The following is a 23320-nucleotide window of genomic DNA, read 5'->3' on the forward strand; positions in this document are numbered from 1 at the left end:
AACATATGTATGTATGCATGCGTGAGTAGTTCACAAGATCTACCAAATGCGAATTCGGGGCTCTGAAATCGCTACAGGCAGCAAGAGCTACGCACACAGGCACACAAATGCTCATAATACATATAGTAACGGAGACTGTGTGTGTGCACGCTCGTCGCGAAAGCATTTTCAGTATGAGCACCAACGCTTTCATATCCTTCCCACAAGTAATATCGAAAACACATATACAGATTTTGTACGAGCTTGGCAAACGGTTTGATAAGTTCGGTATACTCTTCACACAGAAGGGAAGGCATGGGTTCTTGCTGCGAAGAAATTTCAATTTTCGTGAGCTGGCAGCTCAGAGCTGCTGCTTGTGCTCACATGCATACACACATATACACATTTGAGAGAGCATAGAGCATCGAGAGAGAGAAAGCAAGGGAAAGATTGAGCATAGAAGGATCTTTTGTTCAACATTTGACCATCTCGGTCGAGCGCGTGAAGCGAAATGATTGTGCTTTCGTATATTTTCGTTGCTCGAGCCTAAAAGTAATTCGCCGAGCGAATTCAAAGCAGTCTGGGGTGCTTAAGTCCAAGAAAAAGCGTGCAAAAAGCTTTCCACTAGTTGTCTAGTCTATGTGTTCTCTGGTTAGTGGTTTCATATTGAACGCAGACTTTAAATTTTTATGTTTCAATTATCCAACAAGTAATTTAATATTTTTAGCACTATTTACTATATTTACCTACATGATGTGAGCATCTATTTCAAAATGAAAAACATCGATAAGATAAAAACATCGAATGTCGATATCATACTTGATTTTAAATTATCGATAGTTGCATATCATGGCAACCTTTCTATTTTCAATGCATATTTTCCATTGTCCATAACTAAGCGTCAATTTAATAGCAACCCTATTGCATTCTGTGTAAGAATTACAATTATTAATATATTGTGCAAATGTATGGCTAATATATAAATTTAATATTAGAATATCAGTAAGTATAGCTATTAGGAGACCTTTGAGTGTGTACATTTTATTGTATTAACATAACGCGTGGCTTTGTACACGTTTGCAGAGTGAAAAAATGTCGGACTCCGAAGCCAGCAATGTTTCAGATAGTGGATCGGACGATGGATCCATATCTAACAAGTCGCAACAAAGTGTTAGATCCAAATCTGGCCCACGCTCAAGGTCAAGATCGATTTCCAGATCTAGGTCCAGATCCAGATCCAGATCCCGATCCTCTCGCTCACGTTCTCATTCAGCCCATTCGGGCTCCGGATCCGATTCTCCACAGCCCCAAGGAGGACGCGGACATCGCCGCAAGTCCGAAGATTCTGAAGATGAAGATCAACAAGGAGAAGAAATTGATTCTGAAGAATACGAAGAGGAGGAAAACGAAGATGATCATCCACGAAAGAAAAAGAAAAAGGAACGCTTTGGTGGCTTTATTATTGACGAAGCTGAAGTAGATGACGAGGTGAAGTATCAAAAATAAAACACTGACTGAATTCATTGATAATTATTAATATTAATTTATAATAATTAGGTTGATGAAGACGATGAATGGGAGGAAGGTGCCAATGAAATTGGCATTGTTGGTAATGAAATTGATGAATTGGGTCCCACGGCCAGAGATATTGAAATCAGGCGTAGAGGCACCAATTTGTGGGAGTAAGTTTCTTTTAGACAACTGAATTATGCACAAATTTTAATGCAAATTTAAATAGCACCCAAAAAGAGGATGAAATTGAGGAATATTTAAGAAAGAAATATGCCGATGAATCAATGGTTAAGCGACATTTTGGCGATGGAGGCGAGGAAATGTCTGATGAGATTACTCAACAAACACTTTTGCCCGGCATCAAGTAAGTTAATCATTTATAATTATCTCTTATTTATGTAGTTTGGTACTTATATAAATATTTCATTCAGAGATCCTAATTTGTGGATGGTAAAATGTCGCATTGGAGAAGAAAAAGCGACGGCATTACTCTTGATGAGAAAGTTCTTAACATATTTAAATACGGATGACCCATTGCAAATCAAATCAATTATCGCGCCAGAAGGTGTTAAGGGATATATTTACTTGGAAGCCTATAAGCAAACTCATGTGAAGACAGCCATCGACAATGTGGGAAATCTTCGCATGGGCAAATGGAAACAGGAAATGGTGCCAATTAAGGAGATGACAGATGTCCTTAAAGTAGTTAAAGAGCAAGTGGGACTTAAAGTGAAGCAATGGGTGCGCTTGAAGCGCGGTTTATACAAGGATGACATTGCCCAAGTAGATTATGTTGATCTGGCCCAAAATCAAGTGCATCTCAAGCTTCTTCCTCGTATTGACTATACCAGATTGCGCGGTGCATTAAGAACGACTGCAACGGTAAATTGAAGCTGAATTTCCATTATTATTCCTTATTAATTATTTATTTTCTGCAGGAAAGTGACGATGGCAAGCGCAAGAAAAAACGTAGACCACCAGCAAAACCCTTTGATCCGGAGGCTGTCAGGGCTATTGGCGGCGAAGTTCATTCGGATGGTGATTTTTTGCTATTTGAAGGCAATCGTTATTCGCGAAAGGGTTTTCTTTATAAAAACTTTACTATGTCGGCAATTCTGTCTGAGGGCGTCAAGCCCACACTGGCCGAACTGGAGCGTTTTGAAGAAGCGCCCGAGGGTAAGTGAATAAAATATCAAACTTTTACATATAAACAAATATAAACTGGTATAATTTATACTTTATAGAAGTTAACTTGGAAATTATGGCAAACGTTAAAGATGATCCAACTGCTGCTCATTCCTTCTCAATGGGTGATAATGTTGAGGTTTGCGTTGGTGACTTAGAAAACTTACAGGCAAAGATTGTTGCTATTGATGGCACAATGATTACGGTGATGCCAAAACATCAGGATTTAAAGGTAGTGTATATAGCTAATTAGCCTGTTTGATTTTAATTTCAATTAATAAACTCTCTTTCTGTAGGATCCACTTATTTTTAAAGCAAGCGAGCTACGCAAATACTTCAAAACGGGTGATCATGCTAGGGTGTTGGCTGGCCGCTATGAAGGCGAAACTGGTCTCATTATACGCGTTGAGCCCTCCCGAGTTGTGCTTGTCTCGGATTTAACAAACCACGAACTTGAGGTTTTGCCACGCGATTTGCAGCTCTGCTCAGATGTAGCAACCGGAGTTGATTGTCTTGGCCAGTTTCAATGGGGCGATCTAGTGCAGCTTGAGTGAGTTGGTTTTATTTAATAATTTTCTTTATTTAACTAAATATGAACGATTCCTCAGCTCACAAAATGTTGGTGTTATAGTGCGTCTTGAACGAGAGAATTTCCATGTCTTGGGCATGAATGGAAAGTGCATTGAATGCAAGCCAACGGCTTTGCACAAACGCCGTGAAAATCAGAATACTGTCGCCCTGGATGCTGATCAAAATCAGATACGCCGTCGCGATATTGTCAAGGTTATGGAGGGCCCTCATGCCGTAAGCAAATATTAGCTTTCTTTTATAAATGTAACATATTGATTAATTCACATTTATATTTAAATAGGGCCGCTCTGGAGAAATAAAGCATTTATATCGTAGTTTGGCTTTTCTCCATTGTCGCATGTACACCGAAAACGGAGGTATTTTTGTGTGCAAGACGCGTCACTTGCAGCTCGCTGGTGGGAGCAAGTCTAATGTCAGTAATCCTAATACACTTGGAGGATTGGGATTCATGTCGCCACGAATCCAATCTCCTATGCATCCGTCTGGTGGCCGTGGGGCGCGTGGTGGCTCACGCGGTGGACGAGGCGGCTTCCGAGTGACGCGCGATCGAGAGCTTCTGGGAAAAACTATTAAAATTTGTGGTGGACCCTACAAAGGTATGCATCACAATATATATCTGACTTGATGTTATTCCTATAATATATTTATTTAAATGGTTTGTTAATCCAGGCGCTGTTGGCATTGTAAAAGATGCAACTGAAAGCACAGCTCGTGTCGAGTTGCACACGTCGTGCCAAACAATTTCAGTGGATCGCAATCACATTGTTATTGTTGGCGAGCCTGGCAAAGAAGGCAGTGTATCCACCTACGGTCGCACACCGGCCCGTACACCCGGCTATGGAGCACAAACGCCCAGCTACACTGCTGCTGGCTCTAAGACTCCCTTGGTTGGCAGTCAGACACCAAATTGGGATACAGATACTCGTACACCTTACGGTACAATGACGCCGTCTCATGATGGCAGCATGACACCACGTCATGGCGCATGGGATCCTACAGCAAATACGACACCAGCTCGTAACACAGACTTTGATTATTCGTTGGAGGAGCCAAGTCCAAGCCCAGGCTATAATCCAAGTACTATACTAAGAATATATTTTTATACTATAAATACTAATAACTTATGCTCTTAGGCACTCCGGGTTATCAAATGTCCTCACAATTCGCTCCACAAACGCCTGGAACTCTGTATGGGTCGGATAGAAGTTATAGTCCGTTTAATCCGAGTCCCAGTCCAGCACCGTCGCCATATCCAGTTGGATATATGAATACGCCATCGCCATCGACCTATTCACCGAACACTCCCGGTGGTGTGCCACAATCTCCTTACAATCCACAAACGCCTGGAGCTAGCCTTGACTCGACGATGGGCGACTGGTGCACAACTGATATTGAGGTTCGGATTCATACACACGATGACACTGATCTCGTTGGCCAAACTGGAATTATTCGCACAGTATCGAATGGAGTTTGCTCTGTATTTCTTCGTCAAGAAGATCGTAGCGTGTCCATTGTTAGCGAGCACTTGGCACCTGTTCCGCCCAATAGCGGCGATGAATTCAAGGTCATTTATGGAGAAGAAAGAGAATCCGTTGGCAAAGTATTGTCCAAACAGGATGGTGATGTGCTCGTCTGTAAGATAAACGACGATGTGAAAATGTTACCTGTTAATCATTTATGCAAGATGAAGTCCATTGATTAGGCAACGAAATATTACCATTATTTGACGTGACAAAAGATAATCCCGTTCTTTTGTATAATAATTGACATATATATATGTAATAAAATTATATTGCTGTCAACGTTTCTGAATATACCGACAAACGGAAAAAAAAACATTTCAATTTTCTATATTATACATAATTTATTTCATAAACTGAGCTACAGATCTAGCTAACACCTTGGTTATACGCCTACTGTTAGTCAAGCAAAGTCGAAATGATATCATACACATTCATGCAACTAGAATTATAATTTACTGTCATAATACTGTTGATCTCTTATACAAATGTCCCCCATTCGTAGTCATAGAAAATCTGAATACACTATAGAATTCAGAAGGAGAAAATAGCCTGCACTATTTTAGAATCCATATCAAAATCAATTTATTTATTATATGCAGATAATACATATATTCAGATAATACATACATAGTATATATGGAATATAGTATATATGGAATATTCGAATTTGAAGGAAAAGTTAATTTTTGGTAACCTAGTAGAAAAGTAAATCTTTTTTATACCCAAAAGAGGAAAATTGAGGTCGAAATTGGTATGAAACGCTCCTATAAAGGTGTGTAATAGGGCGTTGCCTGTAATTTATAAAAGCTTGGTTGGTAAAGGGGGCCAGTTTTTTTTTACAATTTTTGTTTTGTTTGGTTCGTTTAAGATCTCCCATTCCTCTCTCTGTCGCTCTACTTGACAATTTCCGCTCCGGACATCTGGTGACATACATATTTAAATAAAGTCCCTAAAACTCAAAAGTACCTAACAAAAATTCATAATTTATCGATTTTCCAACCACACATATATATGAATGTGTATATAATCCTTCTGATAATAAGGAGCTGAGCAGGAATTTTTTTGACGTCCTACAGGGGTATTCTAGTTAAAATAGAAAGGTACATATATGCATACATATGTATGTATATATGTACATTTGTTTCCTTCGGGACATTGCGTTATTTCTAGAAAGTAGCATCGATTTTAGTTTTAGTTTTCAAGGAAGAAAATAAGCGAGAGTAATCATGAGAAAACGCGAAAGAGCGCAGGAAAGAAAAAGACAGAGTTATAGAATTTTAGTTTGGTAAGAGTTTTAAATTTTATATATGCTTATTATTTCAGAATATATTCAAAGTTCTCAATTAAAAAAAAAACGACATTCAAGACTTAATAAAACTAATTATTGAAATTCAAAGAGTATTGTTCGCTACGTCCATTTATGACGTAATTGAGTACGCAGAGTGTAACCTCTAATCTCTTATACTCAATAGTGGTGGTATTATTTGTTTGCAAACTCTGGTCACACTTGCTATCAACGTTATATTATACCGGCGATTTCGCTGAAGAACTCAGACAGTATTCGTCAAGTGAAGCGGGCAGAAGTGTGTTTGTGAATACAAAGCAGGAAATAATTTTTAAGTTAAAAGTCTACAATTTTATATACACAAAAAGAAAATGAGGGAAATTGTACACATCCAAGCTGGTCAGTGCGGTAACCAAATCGGTGCCAAGGTATGTACTAAACATTTAAGCAAGTTTTCCTTAATTGAGTTTAAAATAAGAATGAAGTACAGTTACCAGTAAACATGGCGTCATTTTTGCGCTGCCATGTGGCAAAAATTATTGAGGCCACCGGCATCGGCGCATAAGTTTGTATAGCATATAATTATTTATGCATGTATATATACGAAAAAATAATTTCATTCATATGAATACATAGCATATGTATATTGATAATAAACAGGCTCATGCAGTTTTTTCTTTATTCATGTGTATATACAGATAGAACTTAGATTTAGATCTATTAGTTTTTGGGCGTGTCTTCATGTTATTAACTTATCGATTAAACTGATATTCTTACATTGAGGACACATATTTATATATGGACAAATACATATCTTCATGTACACATATTTATATACATACATACATATGAGTAAATGACTCATTTTCTTTATAGCTCTAGTTTTTTTCTTTTCTTTCAATGAGAAAGTCGCTTTAGATGGTATGGCCCATACATACATATGCGACTAAGAAAAAGTATATGCGTGCATAAGTTTGTATGTTTGTAGTTGGTGAAAGGTATGTTTTTTTAGCCGATCAATCAAAATGTTTCTTGACTGGGCTAGTTTAACATATAATATTCATGTTATTCGAGTCTTTTCTGTTCATATGGCTTTGCCTTCTGGAGTTTGGTGAAGAGAAAATATGACGTCATTTTACCTAAAATGGCTGAACCGGTTGCCGACCGGTTCGCAATGACACAAAGTAAATACATACACGTATACATGATTGTATATGCACATACGTTCACATCTGTGTAGCGGCATGTACATACAATATATCCATATGTATGCATTGAATGTATATGTATATACATACATATATAAAAGAAGTTTTAGTAATTCATGCGGTCATTCGACAAAAAAAAGTACTTTATCAATGTTATTTAATTGCAAATATTTTTATATATACAGATAAGTCAATAATAACTGTATACACAAATATTTATTTGCATTGCTTGTTTGTTTGCTTTTTAAGAACAAGTAGCATTCCTCAATCCCGTAATCGTACAGTAATTATTTTTATTACACACATACTATTAAAGCGCAGATGTGCTCTAATACATGTACATATATGCATTCATATGCATTTACATATTTGTATATGTGCGTATATATATATATATATATCTACTTACATATGACACACCCAAAGGCAGTGTTGCCAGTTTTCATGCACATGCGTATAAGCTCTATTGCCGGCAAACCCATTGCGAACTGGCTTCGTCATCGACGTCCTTTCGGAGAATCAATACAGCCATTGTTGTCCTCGTGAATACATAGAAAACAACCCCCTTTTTGCAGCAGCTGCAACTGTTTTATATTTTCCTACGATATTTACCTTCGATATACATGAGAAGTAGTTATGTTTGTTATTGTTGTAGGCGCAGACACAATTATTAAGATACAGTTGCTTGAGGGTAATTTTGGTCATCATGGCAACTGTATTTATTTATTCCCTTAATTTCACTTCCTTTTTTTTTTTGAGGTGAGGTATTTTTATTGTTTACGACAAATAAACAAGTAAAAAGTTGGGCTTGGAAATGACGTAATCTGCTGAAAAAGTACATTTCTAACGCCATATGGCGTTCCAGACGAACTAAATTGATGCACTATACGGAGCTTGGCCTCGGCTTACGCCAGTCAACCGACTTTTCTGCTCTCTTGTGTGGGCTGGGCTGGTGTTGTTGCCGTCGCCGGCGATGATGTAAGCTTGCGCACATACACGTACACATGTATGTATGTGTATATGTATATGATTAAGCGAGAGATTGTCGCTTAAATTTGAGGTAGGCGCATGTCTGCTGACTATTGCTCGCTTGTGCGTGGGGACGGCGCAGCACAGCCTACATACATATACGGGAAAAGCCAAAGCCAAAGACTGTTAAGGTGGACAGCTGGTGTTATGATCAACCCACACACAAGCAGCGACAATGACGATGACGATGTTTCCGTTGTTGTCGGTTTAAGCCCACCATAAGTCTGATAAAATATTTATTTATTGACTCTGTGTCTAAATACAGCTTTCTATTATTAGTGCCCCTTTAATGGACACAAAGTTCAACGAACATCTGTTCGAAAAGAATGAAAAAGCAAAGAGTTTGAGAACAACTATTTGAAATTGATTTAGTTACTTTAAAAGGGCTGGTATCTAATTGAAATAAATCGTATTTATAAACAATTATTAGAAATTAATTTACTTGCTGAACAAAAGACGGGCTTAGTAAATATAAAATAAAAAGTGAATTTATGATTGAAATTATAAAATTAAATTAACGTCTTTTACTTTCATTTCAGTTCTGGGAAATTATTTCCGATGAGCATGGCATTGATGCTACCGGCGCTTACCATGGCGACAGCGACCTACAATTAGAGCGTATTAATGTATACTACAATGAGGCGTCCGGAGGCAAATATGTGCCTCGCGCTGTGCTCGTCGATTTGGAGCCTGGCACCATGGACTCCGTGCGATCGGGTCCCTTCGGCCAGATCTTCAGACCCGACAACTTTGTGTTCGGTCAATCTGGTGCCGGCAACAACTGGGCCAAGGGTCATTACACAGAAGGCGCTGAGCTCGTCGATTCAGTGCTCGATGTTGTGCGTAAAGAGGCTGAATCGTGCGATTGCCTGCAAGGCTTCCAACTTACACACTCGCTGGGAGGTGGCACCGGTTCCGGCATGGGTACCCTGCTGATCTCCAAGATCCGTGAGGAATATCCCGATAGAATCATGAACACATACTCAGTGGTGCCCTCGCCAAAGGTGTCGGACACCGTTGTTGAGCCCTACAATGCTACCCTGTCGGTGCACCAGTTGGTCGAGAACACAGATGAGACCTACTGCATCGACAACGAGGCGCTCTATGACATCTGCTTCCGTACCCTCAAGCTGACAACCCCAACTTATGGTGACTTGAACCATCTCGTCTCGTTGACAATGTCTGGCGTAACAACTTGCCTCCGCTTCCCTGGCCAACTGAATGCTGATCTCCGCAAACTGGCAGTTAATATGGTTCCATTCCCACGTCTGCATTTCTTCATGCCTGGCTTTGCACCCCTGACATCTCGAGGCTCCCAGCAATACAGGGCGCTGACAGTGCCTGAGCTGACACAACAGATGTTCGATGCTAAGAACATGATGGCTGCCTGCGATCCTCGTCATGGCCGCTATCTGACCGTCGCTGCCATCTTCCGTGGACGCATGTCCATGAAGGAGGTTGACGAGCAGATGCTGAACATCCAGAACAAGAACAGCTCATACTTTGTTGAATGGATCCCCAACAATGTGAAGACCGCTGTCTGTGACATCCCGCCCCGTGGTCTGAAAATGTCTGCTACTTTCATTGGAAACTCGACTGCCATCCAGGAGCTGTTCAAGCGTATCTCTGAGCAATTCACCGCTATGTTCCGTCGCAAGGCTTTCTTGCATTGGTACACTGGCGAGGGTATGGATGAGATGGAGTTCACCGAGGCTGAGAGCAACATGAACGATTTGGTCTCTGAATATCAGCAATACCAGGAGGCTACCGCCGATGAGGATGCTGAATTCGAAGAAGAACAAGAGGGTGAAGTGGATGAGAACTAAATTCTCGAAAGTTGCGTCAAGTAAATGAGAACAAAAATTAAGTTTGCAATGATTGTTCTTTTAACGTAACCAATAAAGTCGAAACGATTTCTTCTTACAAAAAAAAGATATAAAAGAAAAACTTGTTTCATTTGTTAAAATCTGTATATACATACATATATTTTTGCTGGCTGCATTTTTATTATTATACAGCAGTAAAAGATTATCGGCAATACGTTTATCTGTTCAGTCAGGTGCACTCACGGCAATTAAAAATTTTGCTGAATGCTCTGTAGCTCGAGCTGTATTTTATAATAGATGGAAACAGATTAACGAATTGTAGCTAATCTAATATACAAACAACAAAGTAGGAGAAATTGCAAGAAATATCGATAATTTGAAATTAACATTGGTTTGCGCATGGCAGTGGAGAGCATTCAAAAGAAAATCCATTGAGCATTATGAGTGCGATACGTAAAATAAAATAACTAAATCAACATAAAGTAAAAAATATACATCTATAATAATAAGGTGAAGATGTTTCTTTGAAAAATAGTTTTAACTCATTATGTACATAAACAAAATTGTTTAAGACGGCATAACGTTTCTATTAGCGGCATTTTCCCCACCCATACAAACAGCTGCTTCACATATAGAGATGGGCCACACCTAAACGATTGCTAAATAAAAATGTATCGAATAAACTATCGCAAATACATTTAATTCCGTAATTGATACATGCCTCCTTGCTTGCTATACTCCTGACAGAAGTAAACAATTAATTTTTGCGCAAAAAAAAGTAACATTCATATAGAGAAGTAAAATCAATATTACAAAATATAATAACTAACTTTCGTGATTCCAGTTTGCATGATGGTATGATGAAATTTGAAATAAAGTATTTTAGCCATTACACAACACTGAATTGTATATGTATGATTTTGAGTGTTGTCACAGACTGAGTTTTGGCAAGTAAGACAGAAAATAAATAAAATAGTTTATATTGCGAAAAAAAGTATAGTAAGTAAATTTTTTAGATGATAGCAATGGACGAGCAGCGCGGCGATAAAGTCTATGGCGGTTGTGAGGGGCCAGACGCCATGTACGTCAAACTGATTTCGTCAGATGGACACGAATTTATTGTAAAACGGGAACATGCTCTCACCTCTGGCACAATTAAGGCAATGTTATCTGGCCCAGGACAATTCGCGGAAAACGAGGCTAATGAAGTGCACTTTCGGGAGATTCCGTAAGTCCCATTTTGCGATGCCAACGAAGTGCGCTCAGTACTTTCCTTTAAATCAAATGTGTGCTAATGACCGGTCAAGGGAGTGCCAATATTTTTCCATGTACATACATACATACATGCACACAGCAACGAACATACAATATATTTGACCCATGCACACATACGTACGGGTTAAATTGCATACAAACAAACATTTGTATGTGTGTGTAATGCATGTGTGTGTATTTTAGCGTATTGAAGGGTTAAATTTTTGTAATATTCGTTCGGCTAGACAAATAATGCTGGTTTAGTAGCACAAATTAGTAGTATTATCACTTTATATATAGAATTAGTATATACACCAGACATAAATAGAATTAATATACATCGTTCGATGTAGATATTGCTATATACATATATAGGCATAGTTCACACATTAGAAATCGACAGATACAATGATTTTGAAAAGTATTTATTGAATTTATTATATGAAGCTCAGTCAGTCCTTTTCAACTAAGAGCTACAAATAGAACATTTATTTAACAGATTTTTATTTGCTCGATTGTTTTTAATATTATATTATTGTTGATCGTCAGACATATTCTTTTTAAGTTTATGTCAACTATTATCTGTGATTTCAGTTCCACAGAGAGCGGAGAGAGTGTAGAAGCTTATGATATTTTTAGCATCCTCACACTTTTCTCCGTCTATAGAACTGAAAGAGAGAATCGTAGATAATAGCTTGACAACTTCAGAGACTGCTAGATTAGTCTTATTAGTTCATTGTTGAGTCCGATTTTTTCCTAATATTGAATCTATTCATAATATGCGTTGATATCAACTTTGCAGATCTAACATGGGCGAATAAATAAATACTAATCAATTAAATCTTGAGTAATTATTATATTTTTAACGATATTACTTCGACAATAATATTTTGAAGAAGGCGTTGTTTTAGTCTTTTATAAAATATTACAAAATTGATTGATTCTTAATAAATTCTTTTTTCATTTCTTTTGCAGATCGCATGTCTTACAGAAGGTGTGCATGTACTTCACATACAAAGTTCGATATACCAATAGTTCAACCGAAATACCAGAATTTCCGATTGCACCAGAGATTGCCTTAGAACTTTTAATGGCAGCTAATTTTCTAGATTGCTAAGTTATTGGTTAACTTAATAATGTTAAATAAAAAAATTTCAAAATGAATAAAAATGTAATATGGTTTGCTGTAATTGTATATACAAATGTAGTTTTATTTATGTTAATGTTAGTTGATGCCAAGGCGAATGTAAGTCCGGTGGAGATACTGGAAACAAATTTATCCAAAAGTATTTAAAGTAACATATGTATATGAGTATCTAAACTACATTTTACAACCTGTTGTGTAAATGAACATATAAAACGCTACTATTAACCTTGATTGAAGGCGCTATCAATACATAAGTCATTGTATTTGACCTTGTGGTCATGCACGTTATTTTTACAGCGGGACGTCGCCTCATCGAAAATAAAAGGACACGCGCCCATTGATCTTTATTGCAGTCATAATATATGAACATATATAGATAAATATACCCAAGATTGCACGAATTTAAGTTCATAGCGAAAAGAAAGCCTTAAAAGCAAATCCATTTAGACACCATGTTCTTAATTTTTGTTATTTTTATAAGAATAATAAACTCAACGGAGTTGCTGAGGGCGCAAATTGCCGCTATTGCAGCAAAGTTATGACGTCAGCTGCTCTTGGAGCATCTGACAGTGATTTAACAGTGAACTTACAGTCACTTTTAACAGCGGCCTTCATCATTTTTGAAGGACAACGCGCGCCACAATAAATCGATGTTTAGCGAACGTTTCTATGGTTACCAATTGACACATCGGCAGGGCCAAACATAGTAAAACAATTTTCTATTTTCATTTTTAAGTTCTTTAAGTTTACATAGCGTCGCAATATGGGCATGCTGCACAATTTGACGGGCTTGATCAAAGTCAAAAAGGACAAAATGACGATACTTGTACTGGGCCTGAATAACAGTGGCAAATCGACGATAATTAACCATTTCAAGAAGTCAAACGAACAGTCTGCTATAATGGTGCCAACAGTGGGGTTTCTCATTGAGCAGTTTTACAGTAAGTTTTGCTATACAAAATGCATCATCTTTTAATAATTTTCATCTGGCAGACATGGGCGTTTGCATAAAGGCTATTGATATGTCTGGAGCTACACGTTACAGAAATTTATGGGAGCATCAGTTTAAAAATTGTCAGGGAATAATCTACGTAATCGATTCAAGCGATAGAATGAGATTCGGTATATCTAAAAAAAACAATTATAAATATACAAATCATTTTCAATTACATTCCGTTTCAGTGGTTGTCAAAGATGAATTAGATCTGGTGCTGCAGCATCCCGATCTGCGCGATAGAATATTACCCATACTATTCTATGGAAACAAATCGGATCTAGAGGACTCACTATCTAACGTAAAAATTGCAGCGGGTAACTAAAGTCATATAAATATAAATGAATGATTTATATAATCCTGAATTTGAATCTCTTTCAGCTCTGGGTTTGGAAAACATCAAGGACAAACCTTGGCACATCTGCTCCAGCAACGCCATTTCCGGAGAAGGTCTAGACGAGGGCATACAATGGCTGGTTCAGCAAATCCGTTTCGCCTTATTAAGCAATAGAAAGGGTGGTAAAATGAAGATGGTCTCCAAGGACATTAAGTAATCTCGTATTGCTCCTTTTCGAATTTCTTGTTTGTCTAATAATATAGTATAACTTTACGAGTCTGGTTAAGAAAGTAGTGTAGTATATGAACTAACATACACGTGTGTATATAATTAATAAATATCAGAACTTTTGTGTCATTCACTTTGAAATCTGATGATATGCAAATGCATGGAAGTAATTCAACTGAATATATGTTTAGTATTAAATATAGTATAGTGATATCATTGGGCCGTACATATTATTGCAATTAGTATACATTTTTGAACAGCTTTAGATATTCAAGTCCGTTGCTGATAAGATTTTGTTTAAGCATTAAAAGATAATTTGTTCTGGCAATATATTGTAAATCGTAGAAAACTCTATTCTGGCTAGGCATAAAATAGAAACACCAATCGACCTACCTCAACGTTGAACCACGTTCTCTTTTGAACTACTCCAAATTTGGGTACAAGATTTATGAATCCAATGATTAAACCCATGGGAATTTTCATACTATACCGCTTACAATATCCAATATATGCATGTTATTGGAGTACCAAAAGCTTTACGGAAATGAATTTCCAGATATATAGAAGTGCTAATACTTATTTGCTTGCTCCATAAACTCGTTCCTCGAAATAGACATAATTTGCAATCACAGCTTTCGCATGCCTAATCCAAAGTTAAATTCATATTCCAATCTATTATAGTCAAGTTCAAACCAATTAGAAATAAAATATTGTCTCGCGCAAACGAAGACTTTAAAATTAAGAAATTTCTCCGATGACGGGTTTATTACAGAATTCATCTTCATCTTAAAACATCGTCGCGTAATGCGTTTATTTCTTGCTATTCAGGATGATACCATCATACTTCTGCTGGAACCACTTCATGGCATCCTCTTTTGTCAGACGATGTTGGAAACCGACGGTGCCAGCTTTGCGCTTTCTGTGAGCCACGTTATAGCCTAAAACAAAACAATAATATATAAATAAATAATAATTAAGATCACTCGATAAATCATTCACAATAGTTGCGCGGAGTAAATAATTTTGTTGCAATTGTACCGTTTGAGTTTGTATCAAAACAAATCCATTTAAGCACACTTTCATTAATATGCGCACAGTTACTGAGCATCCATTTCGTATTGGAAATGGACACCTAATTATGTGCAGCATCCACTGGGATTCTGATTGGAATGTAGTTCTTACCTGGACGTCCCAATACAACGTAGAAGTCCAAGCCATAGATACCGATTGAGGGATCGTACTTGATGCCCAAATCAATATGTTCTTGAATACCAAAGCCAAAGTTGCCAGTGGCTGAGAAGTTATCGCGTCTCAACTCGTACTCGCGCACTTTCAGGCCACGCTCCAAGATTTCCTCGGCCTTCGCGCCGCGCACTGTGCAATGCACTGCGATCTTTTCATTACGACGAATACCGAAAGAACGCACTGTGTAGCGGGCCTTCGAGAACACTGGCTGTTGTCCCGTCAGCTGCTCCAAAACCTAACAATGAAATAGGGAGACCTTTAGCTTTGTTTGTTCGGCATATTTACTCTTGTTTTTAGGATTCTTACCTTGGCGGCACGAGTAAGCCTATCACCGGATTCACCTACGCAGATGTTGAGGCACAGCTTCCTGATGTGCAGATCGCGCATAGGGTTTTTCGCGGGATCGCGCTTGATTTTAGGTTCCTTCTTAGCAACAGCCTGAAAAGGTTTATTTTGATTTATCAATATATGATTTAAACGCAAAATAATATTTCAATCAACACATCCAATCGAATAACTTCAAGTCTACATTCATAGTTTACAATAATATTGAACGATTAATGTAGATGTTGAATAATTTACACTTGACAAGAATTTCAGAAAACCTACCGCCATTATGGTATGTAGGAAAGAAAGGAAAAAGGCGTGTTACAGTTCAGTGTCAGCCTACGCCAGCGATACGTGTTATCGATTTGTAGTCGATAGTCGCCGAACCATTAATAGCGGCATTCCCAAAAGAAATTGTTATACATAAATAATGTTAACATGTCTTAAATTGAACACATGTAAGGGAACTGGTCTTCAGTATGGGATATATTTTCAAGAATCGCCACTATTAAATAAAAAAAGTTACCATGTTTTTTGCGTTATTGAATTATAATGATATTCGTACTTCGCTATCAACACTTGAGTATTTAAGTGTAAGCTATTTTTTTTTAACTAGCTACATTATATTTAACAATATTTAATCTCAGCAATTAATTTATTGAATATAAATTTCTAACGAGTGCGGGCACTGGCTGTTAATCGCTTAAATATTTGTTATACATGTTTATAACGATAAGTTTATAACGATAAGACACCACCAATTTTGTAACGACTAGAAGAGTTGTATCGATAATTTCATGTAGCTTTGTTGTTGTTTATTGGTATCATTATTTTAATTATAGGTAATCGATTAAGTTTGTTATTAAAATACCGATGTATCGATCTACTTTTAGCAACTCTACAATATGGCTGCCTGATTTTAATGTGATTTTTTTGGACGACGTATGCTGCTGCTTTGCCATAGTGTATGTGGTTGAAAAGATTATAACAGTAATCTGCTAAGTGCAACAAATATATAACTTATTCAATTGTTGCAACGTCCGATAACAAAACTAAAACTGACTTAACTCATATAGCGCTATATCAAGTTACTTAGATTGTCTTCTATCGCTGAATTGATTTTATGACAATGTAGCTTTTTAAATACAAACAGTATATTTAGACGAAAAAGTCATTGTGAGCCAAATTAGATTATAAAAAACGCGATAATTTAGTTCCATAACTTGAAAAACGGTTTTTATCAAAAAAAGAAACGAAAAGAAAAAATCTTATTGAGAAATACATATATTGCTGCTGTGAGAGTGAGCGAGTGAGAAAGATACATACATATGTATGTATGTATGCATTTGCATTTCGTTGTGTAGTGTCGTCGACTGGCTGCTCGGTAAAAGTCGGTCTTTCTTTTCCACTACCACTTTGCGTTTGAAAATTCGAAAGAAAAAGAAAAAAAATTAAGTAATAATGTGTGTTATATGAATGAAATAAGGCATATGGCAATGGAACGCGTCTAACTTTCAAAACTCTCATGCCAATATACTGCAAATCTATGACCTAATATTGTTTATTCAGGAATTATTTTTATTGGTAAGTAACATGGTGAATTCTCTCGTATATTGGGCTAAACGCTATGGGCGAACCACAGAGCAAGAGCAAGAAGAAGAGCAGCAAATCAATATTTTAGGGGGCTGCCATTTCGTTGTTTGCGCTGTGTTTCGCTAGTTTTTCTTCCATTCGCTGCCGCTGTCGCTGTCGTCTACCTTCGCTTTAGCCCCACGCCCTGTCAGCCCCCGTGGCACAAGAAAATAAACTCTGCGTGCTTTGTAATAACGAGTACAATTTTCTGGGCATATAAAGCAAAAAAAAAAAAAAAAGATGAAAAAGCCTGAATAAAGAAATTGACAAAAGTAATGTGTGTACATCGGTTTTAATGTAACTGTGTGCGTATGTGTGCGTCTGTGTTAACTGAAATGTACATAAGTTATTCCATTTTCGGAAGTATTTGTATTAAAATTGAACAGTTTTCATATACGGAAAAAAATAGGCAAAAGAATTGCCCAGACCTAAGTCAATTTTAATATAAAAAAAACTATACATATTTATATACATATACTTTGCCTATATATATTTATATAAGTATATATATAACATTCTTGTTCTGTATGTATATATAAAATTATATATATATATTTAGTTTTGTTGCAGGAAAAATAGCTAAATAATAAAAGGGTGTGTGACGCAAATATTTTGTATATATCTTAATATGTACATACATATTTGTATGTATGTGTGTGTGTGTGTGAATTTATCTACTGCTTCAACTAATATTCAGACTCTTTGTTTGAGTTATGTTTATTTTGAATAAAAAAGAAACACATTTTAAATATTATAGCACGCACTTAGGTGCTAAACGAAACGGTTTCATACAATGATTGATAATTAACAACATACGAAATATAACAAATGAAAAACTCGTATCAACAGATATATAGTAATATTATTAAATGACACACTAATGATTATAACAAACGAATGTATAATAATTATATAAAAATAAAACCTCAAAAATAGTACAAGTAAATTACTAAATGTCGAAAATTAAAATGATAAATTACGAAATATAACATATACATTATTATATCAACAGATATATAATATATATAAATTCATAGACATGACAGATGAAATACGCGTATCAACAATTTCATACAAATTGAAATCACCAAATTGAATTGCTTATAAGTTTAGAAATTTCCATTCAAATCAATTAAATTTCTGCCAAAGTCTTGAGCTGTTGCAGCTCTAAATTGTATAATAAGATAAAACTACTCACATTGATGACGGTTGTCGATTGCTCATTTAATTGTTAGTTAAACAAAGAATCATTTAACTGTTAGTCATGAAAGATGTACTTAAATTGTCATTGAAATGTTTGTTCCTAATCTTGGTCCATTAATATTTTCATTATCCTCTTCCTATGCCATATCTTCTATACCAGAAGATGTCTTCAGATAAAAGTGATATATTGCTTACTGTAGAGCAGATTGTATTGGACTTGATAACGAGTTTGATGGGCTGTAAGAAAGTAACCATAGAAATACCAAAACACTGTCGAGATTGGTATACGAAAGATAATTACGATATAGTTGGCAAATGTCGTAAGGTCGTCTACAGTGTCGAACGTAGTCGTCATCGCTTTTGCCTGATTGTCTATCTCCTTGCGGAGATTCATCAATTGCATTTGACCGGCGGTAGTTGTACGATACGGGGTCTATATTACCGGGACACTCAGGTGATTCGGTCGCAGTCCTACATTGATGCCGCTAAAATGGATGTTTGCCGCATGCTAAACACGGCACCTGTTAATTTGGGCATTTTGTCAGCGTCGAAGGGACTAATTACAGGTGTGAAGTATTGCAAAATATTGATATCGTCTGTTTTGTATTTTGTCGAAAAATGTAACTAATGGGCATTTCTCTTAATTGTAGGAGACATTAAGCTGGTCATGAGCAACGGCGATGTATTGGATTGCAATCTATATTGCGGAGCTATAACATTGCCAACGGATTTCGAAAATGTGGAACGAATCGTGACAAAAGCCGAAATGGTTTTGATCGTTGAAAAAGAGTCGGTTTTTGAGAGCTTGCTGGCTTGTAATGCCTTGAGCACGTTTGGCTTACGTTTCATATTGTTAACGGGCAAGGGGTATCCGGATTGCACTACACGCCGTATTGTATACCGACTGACCGTCGAATGCAATTTACCGGCATATATTTTAGTGGATGCTGATCCGTTTGGCATTGAAATAATGCTCGTTTACCAGCTCGGCTCGCAGGCCATGAGTTTCTCGGCCCAGAGTTTGGCCACGCCAACGCTCCGTTGGATTGGCCTGCATCCATCCGAAATAGATAGCATTTCCAAGCGCTCGGTTCCACTCACTCAGCACGACAATAAGAAGATTGTTGATATTCTGTCGCGCAGTAATCTTAGTTTGGGTGTCAGACAGGAGCTACGCACGTTGCAGCAAGTCCAGCTGAAAGCTGAAATCGAGAGTGTTATTGATTTCCTAAGTCCCTACTATATACCAACTAAAATCAATAGAAATTTGTTTATATGATATTGTTATGAATACATTATCACCTATTAATATATAATGTAAATAGGTCTTGGCATACGTCAAGCTGTGATTATTTGAATTATCACATAAAATTGCTCTGTTTGCATATGGAATTATAATAGATATTTTTTGGTAAAATATTCTTATATCATTTTGTACAATTTTGCGCCTTGCTATACATTTTTGTTTATTAAATAAATAAGAATTTGCCTATAAATTGTTTAAGTTCTGGATCAAGTTTATGCTAATTTTTTGTATTATTTAGATCTCGCTTTTTGTAAGAAATTGATTTTACAATTCCTCATAAATTTCTGTATTGTTAAAGAAAATTTCTCTAGTTTGATTGCCAGAACAATGTAAATACTTAAAAATAAATTTAATATTTATATATCTATAATTAAACATTATAAACCTTCATGATTTATTCAACTAGTATGTGCGTAAAGCGTACAAAAATCAATATGTCTTACAGTTTTATAGCTTCCAATATATTTTTAGCTTAATTTATATTTAGTTACATTGTTGTTTTCGGACAAGTGCACCTGCGCCGCTCCTTACTCAATAGCCTAATGCCACGACATTCGGTTTTTCTTCTATTGTCGATTGAACAGTAGTAAATACAAACACAGAAACGCCGTCCTCCCGTTTTCTATACAATTTCATTTTTTACCACTTGAAATTCTCATTTTTGTGACAAAAGTTGGCGTGACCTACTAGACCGTAGGGTAAAAAAGGCCGCTGAACTTTGATATTTTTATCCCATGAAATTGATGGAGACTTTGCTATAAGAAGTGTTCAAAGATTGATTATTTTCTTAAATATTTTGTACCTCGTATTCACGCCCTATGATTTTTGGGAAAACAAAAAGCTTGACCTAATTTGAATTTGTTTTTGCTTTGATAAGAATATTTTGATTATAAATATTTTTATTTACAATATTATAAAGCAAACAAAAATATTTTTATTTTACATATATTGAAAAGATAAGCCAAGCTGCTTTATATGAAGGTCTTGGAAATTGTCAATTCTCTGGTTGCCCTATGGGATGGTATTGAAAGAAATATATACGATTTGTATGTTTCGAATGAAATAAATTAAGATTTTCTATAAAAAAAAAAAAAAAAAAAAAAATATAGAATTTTCAAATTGTTATTCTTTATTAATAATAGGAAGTCTTGCGAAAACTTTTCTACTGTTTATTATTCAATATAAAAATCGAAAAAAAAAATATCCCTTCTTGATTCTGCTATAAATTAATTATATATAGTTGTTTTATAGCAAGCAAACTTTTTTTTTTAATTTAAATTTATTATTTAAATAAAACTAATTTCTGTTCTTGTCCATTTCAGATGAAAAGCGGCTGCGGGAGTTATTAGAAAGTAAATGAAAATTTAAGATCTTAAGGAAACCAGAACGGCAAGTACTTTGACAGGCGGCGAAGGAGTTGGGAGCAGTCCGCTGGAGGAATAGAGATTAGTTGGCCTCTGTTGCGTCAAATAGTAATAGAGAGAAATAGAGATAGAGAGAGAGAGAGAAAGAGAGATAATATAGAGAAGAGTTTTGGCTAGAAAATATGTCTACAGCAATGCGAACAACTTTGCAACCAGTTCCTGAAGCCCTGCCCGCAGAGAATGTCTCGAATGGGACGGCGACTGCGACGGCTGCAACGCCGACGTCGACGTCGACGGCATCAAATGCCACAACGACAGCCGCTGCTAGCACAACAACGTACACAACAAACACAATCAGTAGCTCGGCGCATTCTGTAAAGGATCAGCAGCAGCAGCAGCAGCAGCAGCAGCAGCAGCATGACTCAGCCAATGCCAACATTGTCTCACTGCCACAACCACCAACACCAGCCGCAACAGCAACATCAACAGCAACAACAACAGCAGCAACCACAGCGGCGGCAGCGGCGTCAGCAACAGCAGCTGGAAATACGACAATGTTGCCAATCTCATCCTCGAATTCAGCCAGCAGCAGCAATAATACAACCACAAGCACACCTGTGGCAGCAGCAGCAGCGGCAGCGGCAACAGTAACAAATGCCGCACCACCAACGACAGCAAACACAAACCACGCGTCGCACCACCAGCACAGCCATCAGCATCATCATCATGTCGCCAACAATATGGCCACAGACGGTGGACGACTATCGAGCAATAATGCCAGCACAGTCAACAGTGGTCCACCACCAGCATCATCATCAGCGATCAATCACCATCATCATCATCCACCGGGCGGTGGTGTCGGCGGCGTTGGGGGCGGTGTGGGTGGTGTCGGCGCCAGTTCCGTCAACAAGAATGTTCTCAGCACACACTCGGCGCATGCATCTGCCATCAAACAGCGAACATCATCAGCTAAGGTGAGTCGCAAATCTAATCAAACTTCAGTCTATATCATCATGTCTCAATGCTGGCACTGTAACTACGTCCCCCGGTTAAGTTAAGATCATACCTCAGTCATACATACATATAAATATGTATACTATATAGCATATAGAATCGCTAATGTCCCATGTCCTTGATTACTGATTGTCCAAATATATCCATATATCTATATACATATGTATTCATAATGTGTATTCTTTCTATTGTAACTATTGTATAAACATGATCATTGTGTTGCAAACGTTCCACATCAAACTGTTCTAAACTAAAGTGTTTTCATAATTTTTAAAGAACTTTTTTATCGTTGGCTGAGGGCTTTTTTTTATATAAACATATATTAAATTGATCAAATCTGAAGAGAATGAAGATTTAAGATTTATTTATATATAATAAGAATATGAGATATTTATGCAGATAACATCACTTAAAGTGGGTGAAGAGCTTTTTACAGCCCTGCTAACGGCATTTAATAATCTGAAACTCTCGGTAAATTTCTCGTGCACTTAAGATTAGATTAATGAGATAGAGTTAGTTGAATGAATATAAAATTATCAATATGCGAATATATGAGAAAGTTTCAATGCTTTTTGTACGTCAATCTGAAATTAGCTATAAAGTCAGACTGGAAAGATCCAATCGGACACCCACTTCAAATTTCAGTGATTTGTTTTAATATGAGAGTAGCATTCTTGAACAATTTCCAACAACACACCTGCTATAGACGTGGCTATTTACAGATAATATACATATATACATATGTGCAATCTGACAATGTTATATAAGAACATATATGTATATCTTAAGTATCTCCCAGTGGCCTATCCATATAATCAGAGCTGAAACAATATTCGCTTATGAATTAAAGAATATAAATGTTGGTTATAGGACAGATTGACTTTATTTGGGATGAACAATATGGAACATATACTTACACATGTATGTCTGCACATGTGTATATTTCCATCATAAGTTTTCTTTGAAAACATTTTAGCACAATTCGTAAGATTAGCATTCCATAGTTGTTATGAATGAAACTTGTATAAGATATTATTTTTGTATATATTAATAACTAGTATGTAGCTTCATTTTTTAATGGGCATCAACTAGTCGTATATTATAGTGCGACAATGTTTATATACTTGTAAA

General features: G+C 36.6%; 7 protein-coding genes across 11 annotated transcripts in view; 6 read left to right on the top strand and 1 right to left on the bottom strand.

Moving 5' to 3' along the window:
* Positions 1-825: 825 nt before the first annotated feature.
* Positions 826-5069, top strand: Spt5 (Transcription elongation factor subunit Spt5). Its single transcript, XM_089261287.1, has 12 exons — positions 826-981; positions 1063-1467; positions 1537-1661; positions 1718-1855; positions 1923-2373; positions 2430-2667; positions 2736-2908; positions 2973-3226; positions 3285-3480; positions 3548-3863; positions 3937-4344; positions 4401-5069. The coding sequence occupies exons 2-12, from the start codon at positions 1072-1074 to the stop codon at positions 4967-4969; spliced, it is 3264 nt and encodes a 1087-aa protein (XP_089117413.1). The 5' UTR covers positions 826-981; positions 1063-1071; the 3' UTR covers positions 4970-5069.
* A 1257-nt stretch (positions 5070-6326) lies between these two features.
* betaTub56D (beta-Tubulin at 56D) lies at positions 6327-10244 on the top strand. Its single transcript, XM_030387523.2, has 2 exons — positions 6327-6503; positions 8852-10244. Exons 1-2 carry the CDS (start codon positions 6447-6449, stop codon positions 10136-10138), a joined length of 1344 nt encoding a protein of 447 aa, XP_030243383.1. The 5' UTR covers positions 6327-6446; the 3' UTR covers positions 10139-10244.
* Positions 10245-10918: 674 nt separating this feature from the next.
* EloC (transcription elongation factor elongin C) lies at positions 10919-12595 on the top strand. Of its 2 annotated transcripts, none has more exons than XM_030387530.2 (3): positions 10919-11089; positions 11155-11366; positions 12368-12595. In XM_030387530.2, exons 2-3 carry the CDS (start codon positions 11155-11157, stop codon positions 12507-12509), a joined length of 354 nt encoding a protein of 117 aa, XP_030243390.1. In that variant the 5' UTR covers positions 10919-11089; the 3' UTR covers positions 12510-12595. The 2 variants fall into 2 exon arrangements, with proteins under 2 accessions (XP_030243390.1, XP_030243391.1); XM_030387531.2 differs by having other exon boundaries at positions 10936-11089; positions 11139-11366.
* A 496-nt stretch (positions 12596-13091) lies between these two features.
* Arl6 (ADP ribosylation factor-like 6) lies at positions 13092-14255 on the top strand. The gene is made up of 4 exons (XM_030387527.2): positions 13092-13480; positions 13533-13661; positions 13722-13850; positions 13915-14255. The coding sequence occupies exons 1-4, from the start codon at positions 13303-13305 to the stop codon at positions 14085-14087; spliced, it is 609 nt and encodes a 202-aa protein (XP_030243387.1). The 5' UTR covers positions 13092-13302; the 3' UTR covers positions 14088-14255.
* A 574-nt stretch (positions 14256-14829) lies between these two features.
* Positions 14830-16152, bottom strand: RpL11 (ribosomal protein L11). 3 transcript variants are annotated; one of them, XM_030387528.2, is made up of 4 exons: positions 15953-16152; positions 15650-15781; positions 15281-15578; positions 14830-15036 (listed from the first exon to the last, which is right to left on the bottom strand). In XM_030387528.2, exons 1-4 carry the CDS (start codon positions 15956-15958, stop codon positions 14909-14911), a joined length of 564 nt encoding a protein of 187 aa, XP_030243388.1. In that variant the 5' UTR covers positions 15959-16152; the 3' UTR covers positions 14830-14908. The 3 variants fall into 3 exon arrangements, with proteins under 3 accessions (XP_030243388.1, XP_089117759.1, XP_030243389.1); XM_089261633.1 differs by having other exon boundaries at positions 15926-15973; XM_030387529.2 differs by lacking the exon at positions 15953-16152 and adding an exon at positions 15873-15896.
* A 402-nt stretch (positions 16153-16554) lies between these two features.
* The window catches only part of LOC108652812 (par-1), a 34004-nt gene continuing 27238 nt past the window's right edge, over positions 16555-23320 (top strand). Inside the window, exons 1-2 of one of the 2 annotated variants that reach the window (XM_089261958.1) lie at positions 16555-17254; positions 21134-22149. In XM_089261958.1, coding sequence (XP_089118084.1) covers positions 21358-22149 — 792 coding nt within the window. In that variant the 5' untranslated portion in view covers positions 16555-17254; positions 21134-21357. The remainder of the gene's footprint in view (positions 17255-21133; positions 22150-23320) is intronic. The other variant, XM_089261959.1, reaches the window with a different exon arrangement.
* mei-W68 (meiotic W68) lies at positions 18267-19916 on the top strand. Its single transcript, XM_030389733.2, has 2 exons — positions 18267-19071; positions 19156-19916. Exons 1-2 carry the CDS (start codon positions 18645-18647, stop codon positions 19782-19784), a joined length of 1056 nt encoding a protein of 351 aa, XP_030245593.2. The 5' UTR covers positions 18267-18644; the 3' UTR covers positions 19785-19916.

This window comes from Drosophila navojoa, chromosome 5 (assembly GCF_054131105.1).
Source record: "Drosophila navojoa isolate 15081-1374.11 chromosome 5, UAZ_NAV_1.0, whole genome shotgun sequence".
In the NCBI taxonomy this organism is placed as follows: Eukaryota; Metazoa; Arthropoda; class Insecta; order Diptera; family Drosophilidae; genus Drosophila; species Drosophila navojoa.

What these genes read in the sequence shown, in the direction of transcription:
- Spt5 (XM_089261287.1), top strand. Translation starts at nt 1,072, where the DNA reads ATGTCGGACTCCGAAGCCAGCAATGTTTCAGATAGTGGATCGGACGAT. An exon ending in AAGCTGAAGTAGATGACGAG is followed by an intron (nt 1,468 to 1,536) that starts GTGAAGTATCAA and finishes TATAATAATTAG; the next exon opens with GTTGATGAAGACGATGAATG. An exon ending in AGAGGCACCAATTTGTGGGA is followed by an intron (nt 1,662 to 1,717) that starts GTAAGTTTCTTT and finishes AAATTTAAATAG; the next exon opens with CACCCAAAAAGAGGATGAAA.
- betaTub56D (XM_030387523.2), top strand. Translation starts at nt 6,447, where the DNA reads ATGAGGGAAATTGTACACATCCAAGCTGGTCAGTGCGGTAACCAAATC. An exon ending in GTAACCAAATCGGTGCCAAG is followed by an intron (nt 6,504 to 8,851) that starts GTATGTACTAAA and finishes CTTTCATTTCAG; the next exon opens with TTCTGGGAAATTATTTCCGA.
- EloC (XM_030387530.2), top strand. Translation starts at nt 11,155, where the DNA reads ATGATAGCAATGGACGAGCAGCGCGGCGATAAAGTCTATGGCGGTTGT. An exon ending in GTGCACTTTCGGGAGATTCC is followed by an intron (nt 11,367 to 12,367) that starts GTAAGTCCCATT and finishes TTTCTTTTGCAG; the next exon opens with ATCGCATGTCTTACAGAAGG.
- Arl6 (XM_030387527.2), top strand. Translation starts at nt 13,303, where the DNA reads ATGGGCATGCTGCACAATTTGACGGGCTTGATCAAAGTCAAAAAGGAC. An exon ending in TCTCATTGAGCAGTTTTACA is followed by an intron (nt 13,481 to 13,532) that starts GTAAGTTTTGCT and finishes TTCATCTGGCAG; the next exon opens with ACATGGGCGTTTGCATAAAG. An exon ending in AAGCGATAGAATGAGATTCG is followed by an intron (nt 13,662 to 13,721) that starts GTATATCTAAAA and finishes ATTCCGTTTCAG; the next exon opens with TGGTTGTCAAAGATGAATTA.
- RpL11 (XM_089261633.1), bottom strand. Translation starts at nt 15,958, where the DNA reads ATGGCGGTAGGTTTTCTGAAATTCTTGTCAAGT. An exon ending in TTCTGAAATTCTTGTCAAGT is followed by an intron (nt 15,782 to 15,925) that starts GTAAATTATTCA and finishes AAACCTTTTCAG; the next exon opens with GCTGTTGCTAAGAAGGAACC. An exon ending in GGCTTACTCGTGCCGCCAAG is followed by an intron (nt 15,579 to 15,649) that starts GTAAGAATCCTA and finishes TTTCATTGTTAG; the next exon opens with GTTTTGGAGCAGCTGACGGG.
- mei-W68 (XM_030389733.2), top strand. Translation starts at nt 18,645, where the DNA reads ATGCCATATCTTCTATACCAGAAGATGTCTTCAGATAAAAGTGATATA. An exon ending in GTCGAAGGGACTAATTACAG is followed by an intron (nt 19,072 to 19,155) that starts GTGTGAAGTATT and finishes TCTTAATTGTAG; the next exon opens with GAGACATTAAGCTGGTCATG.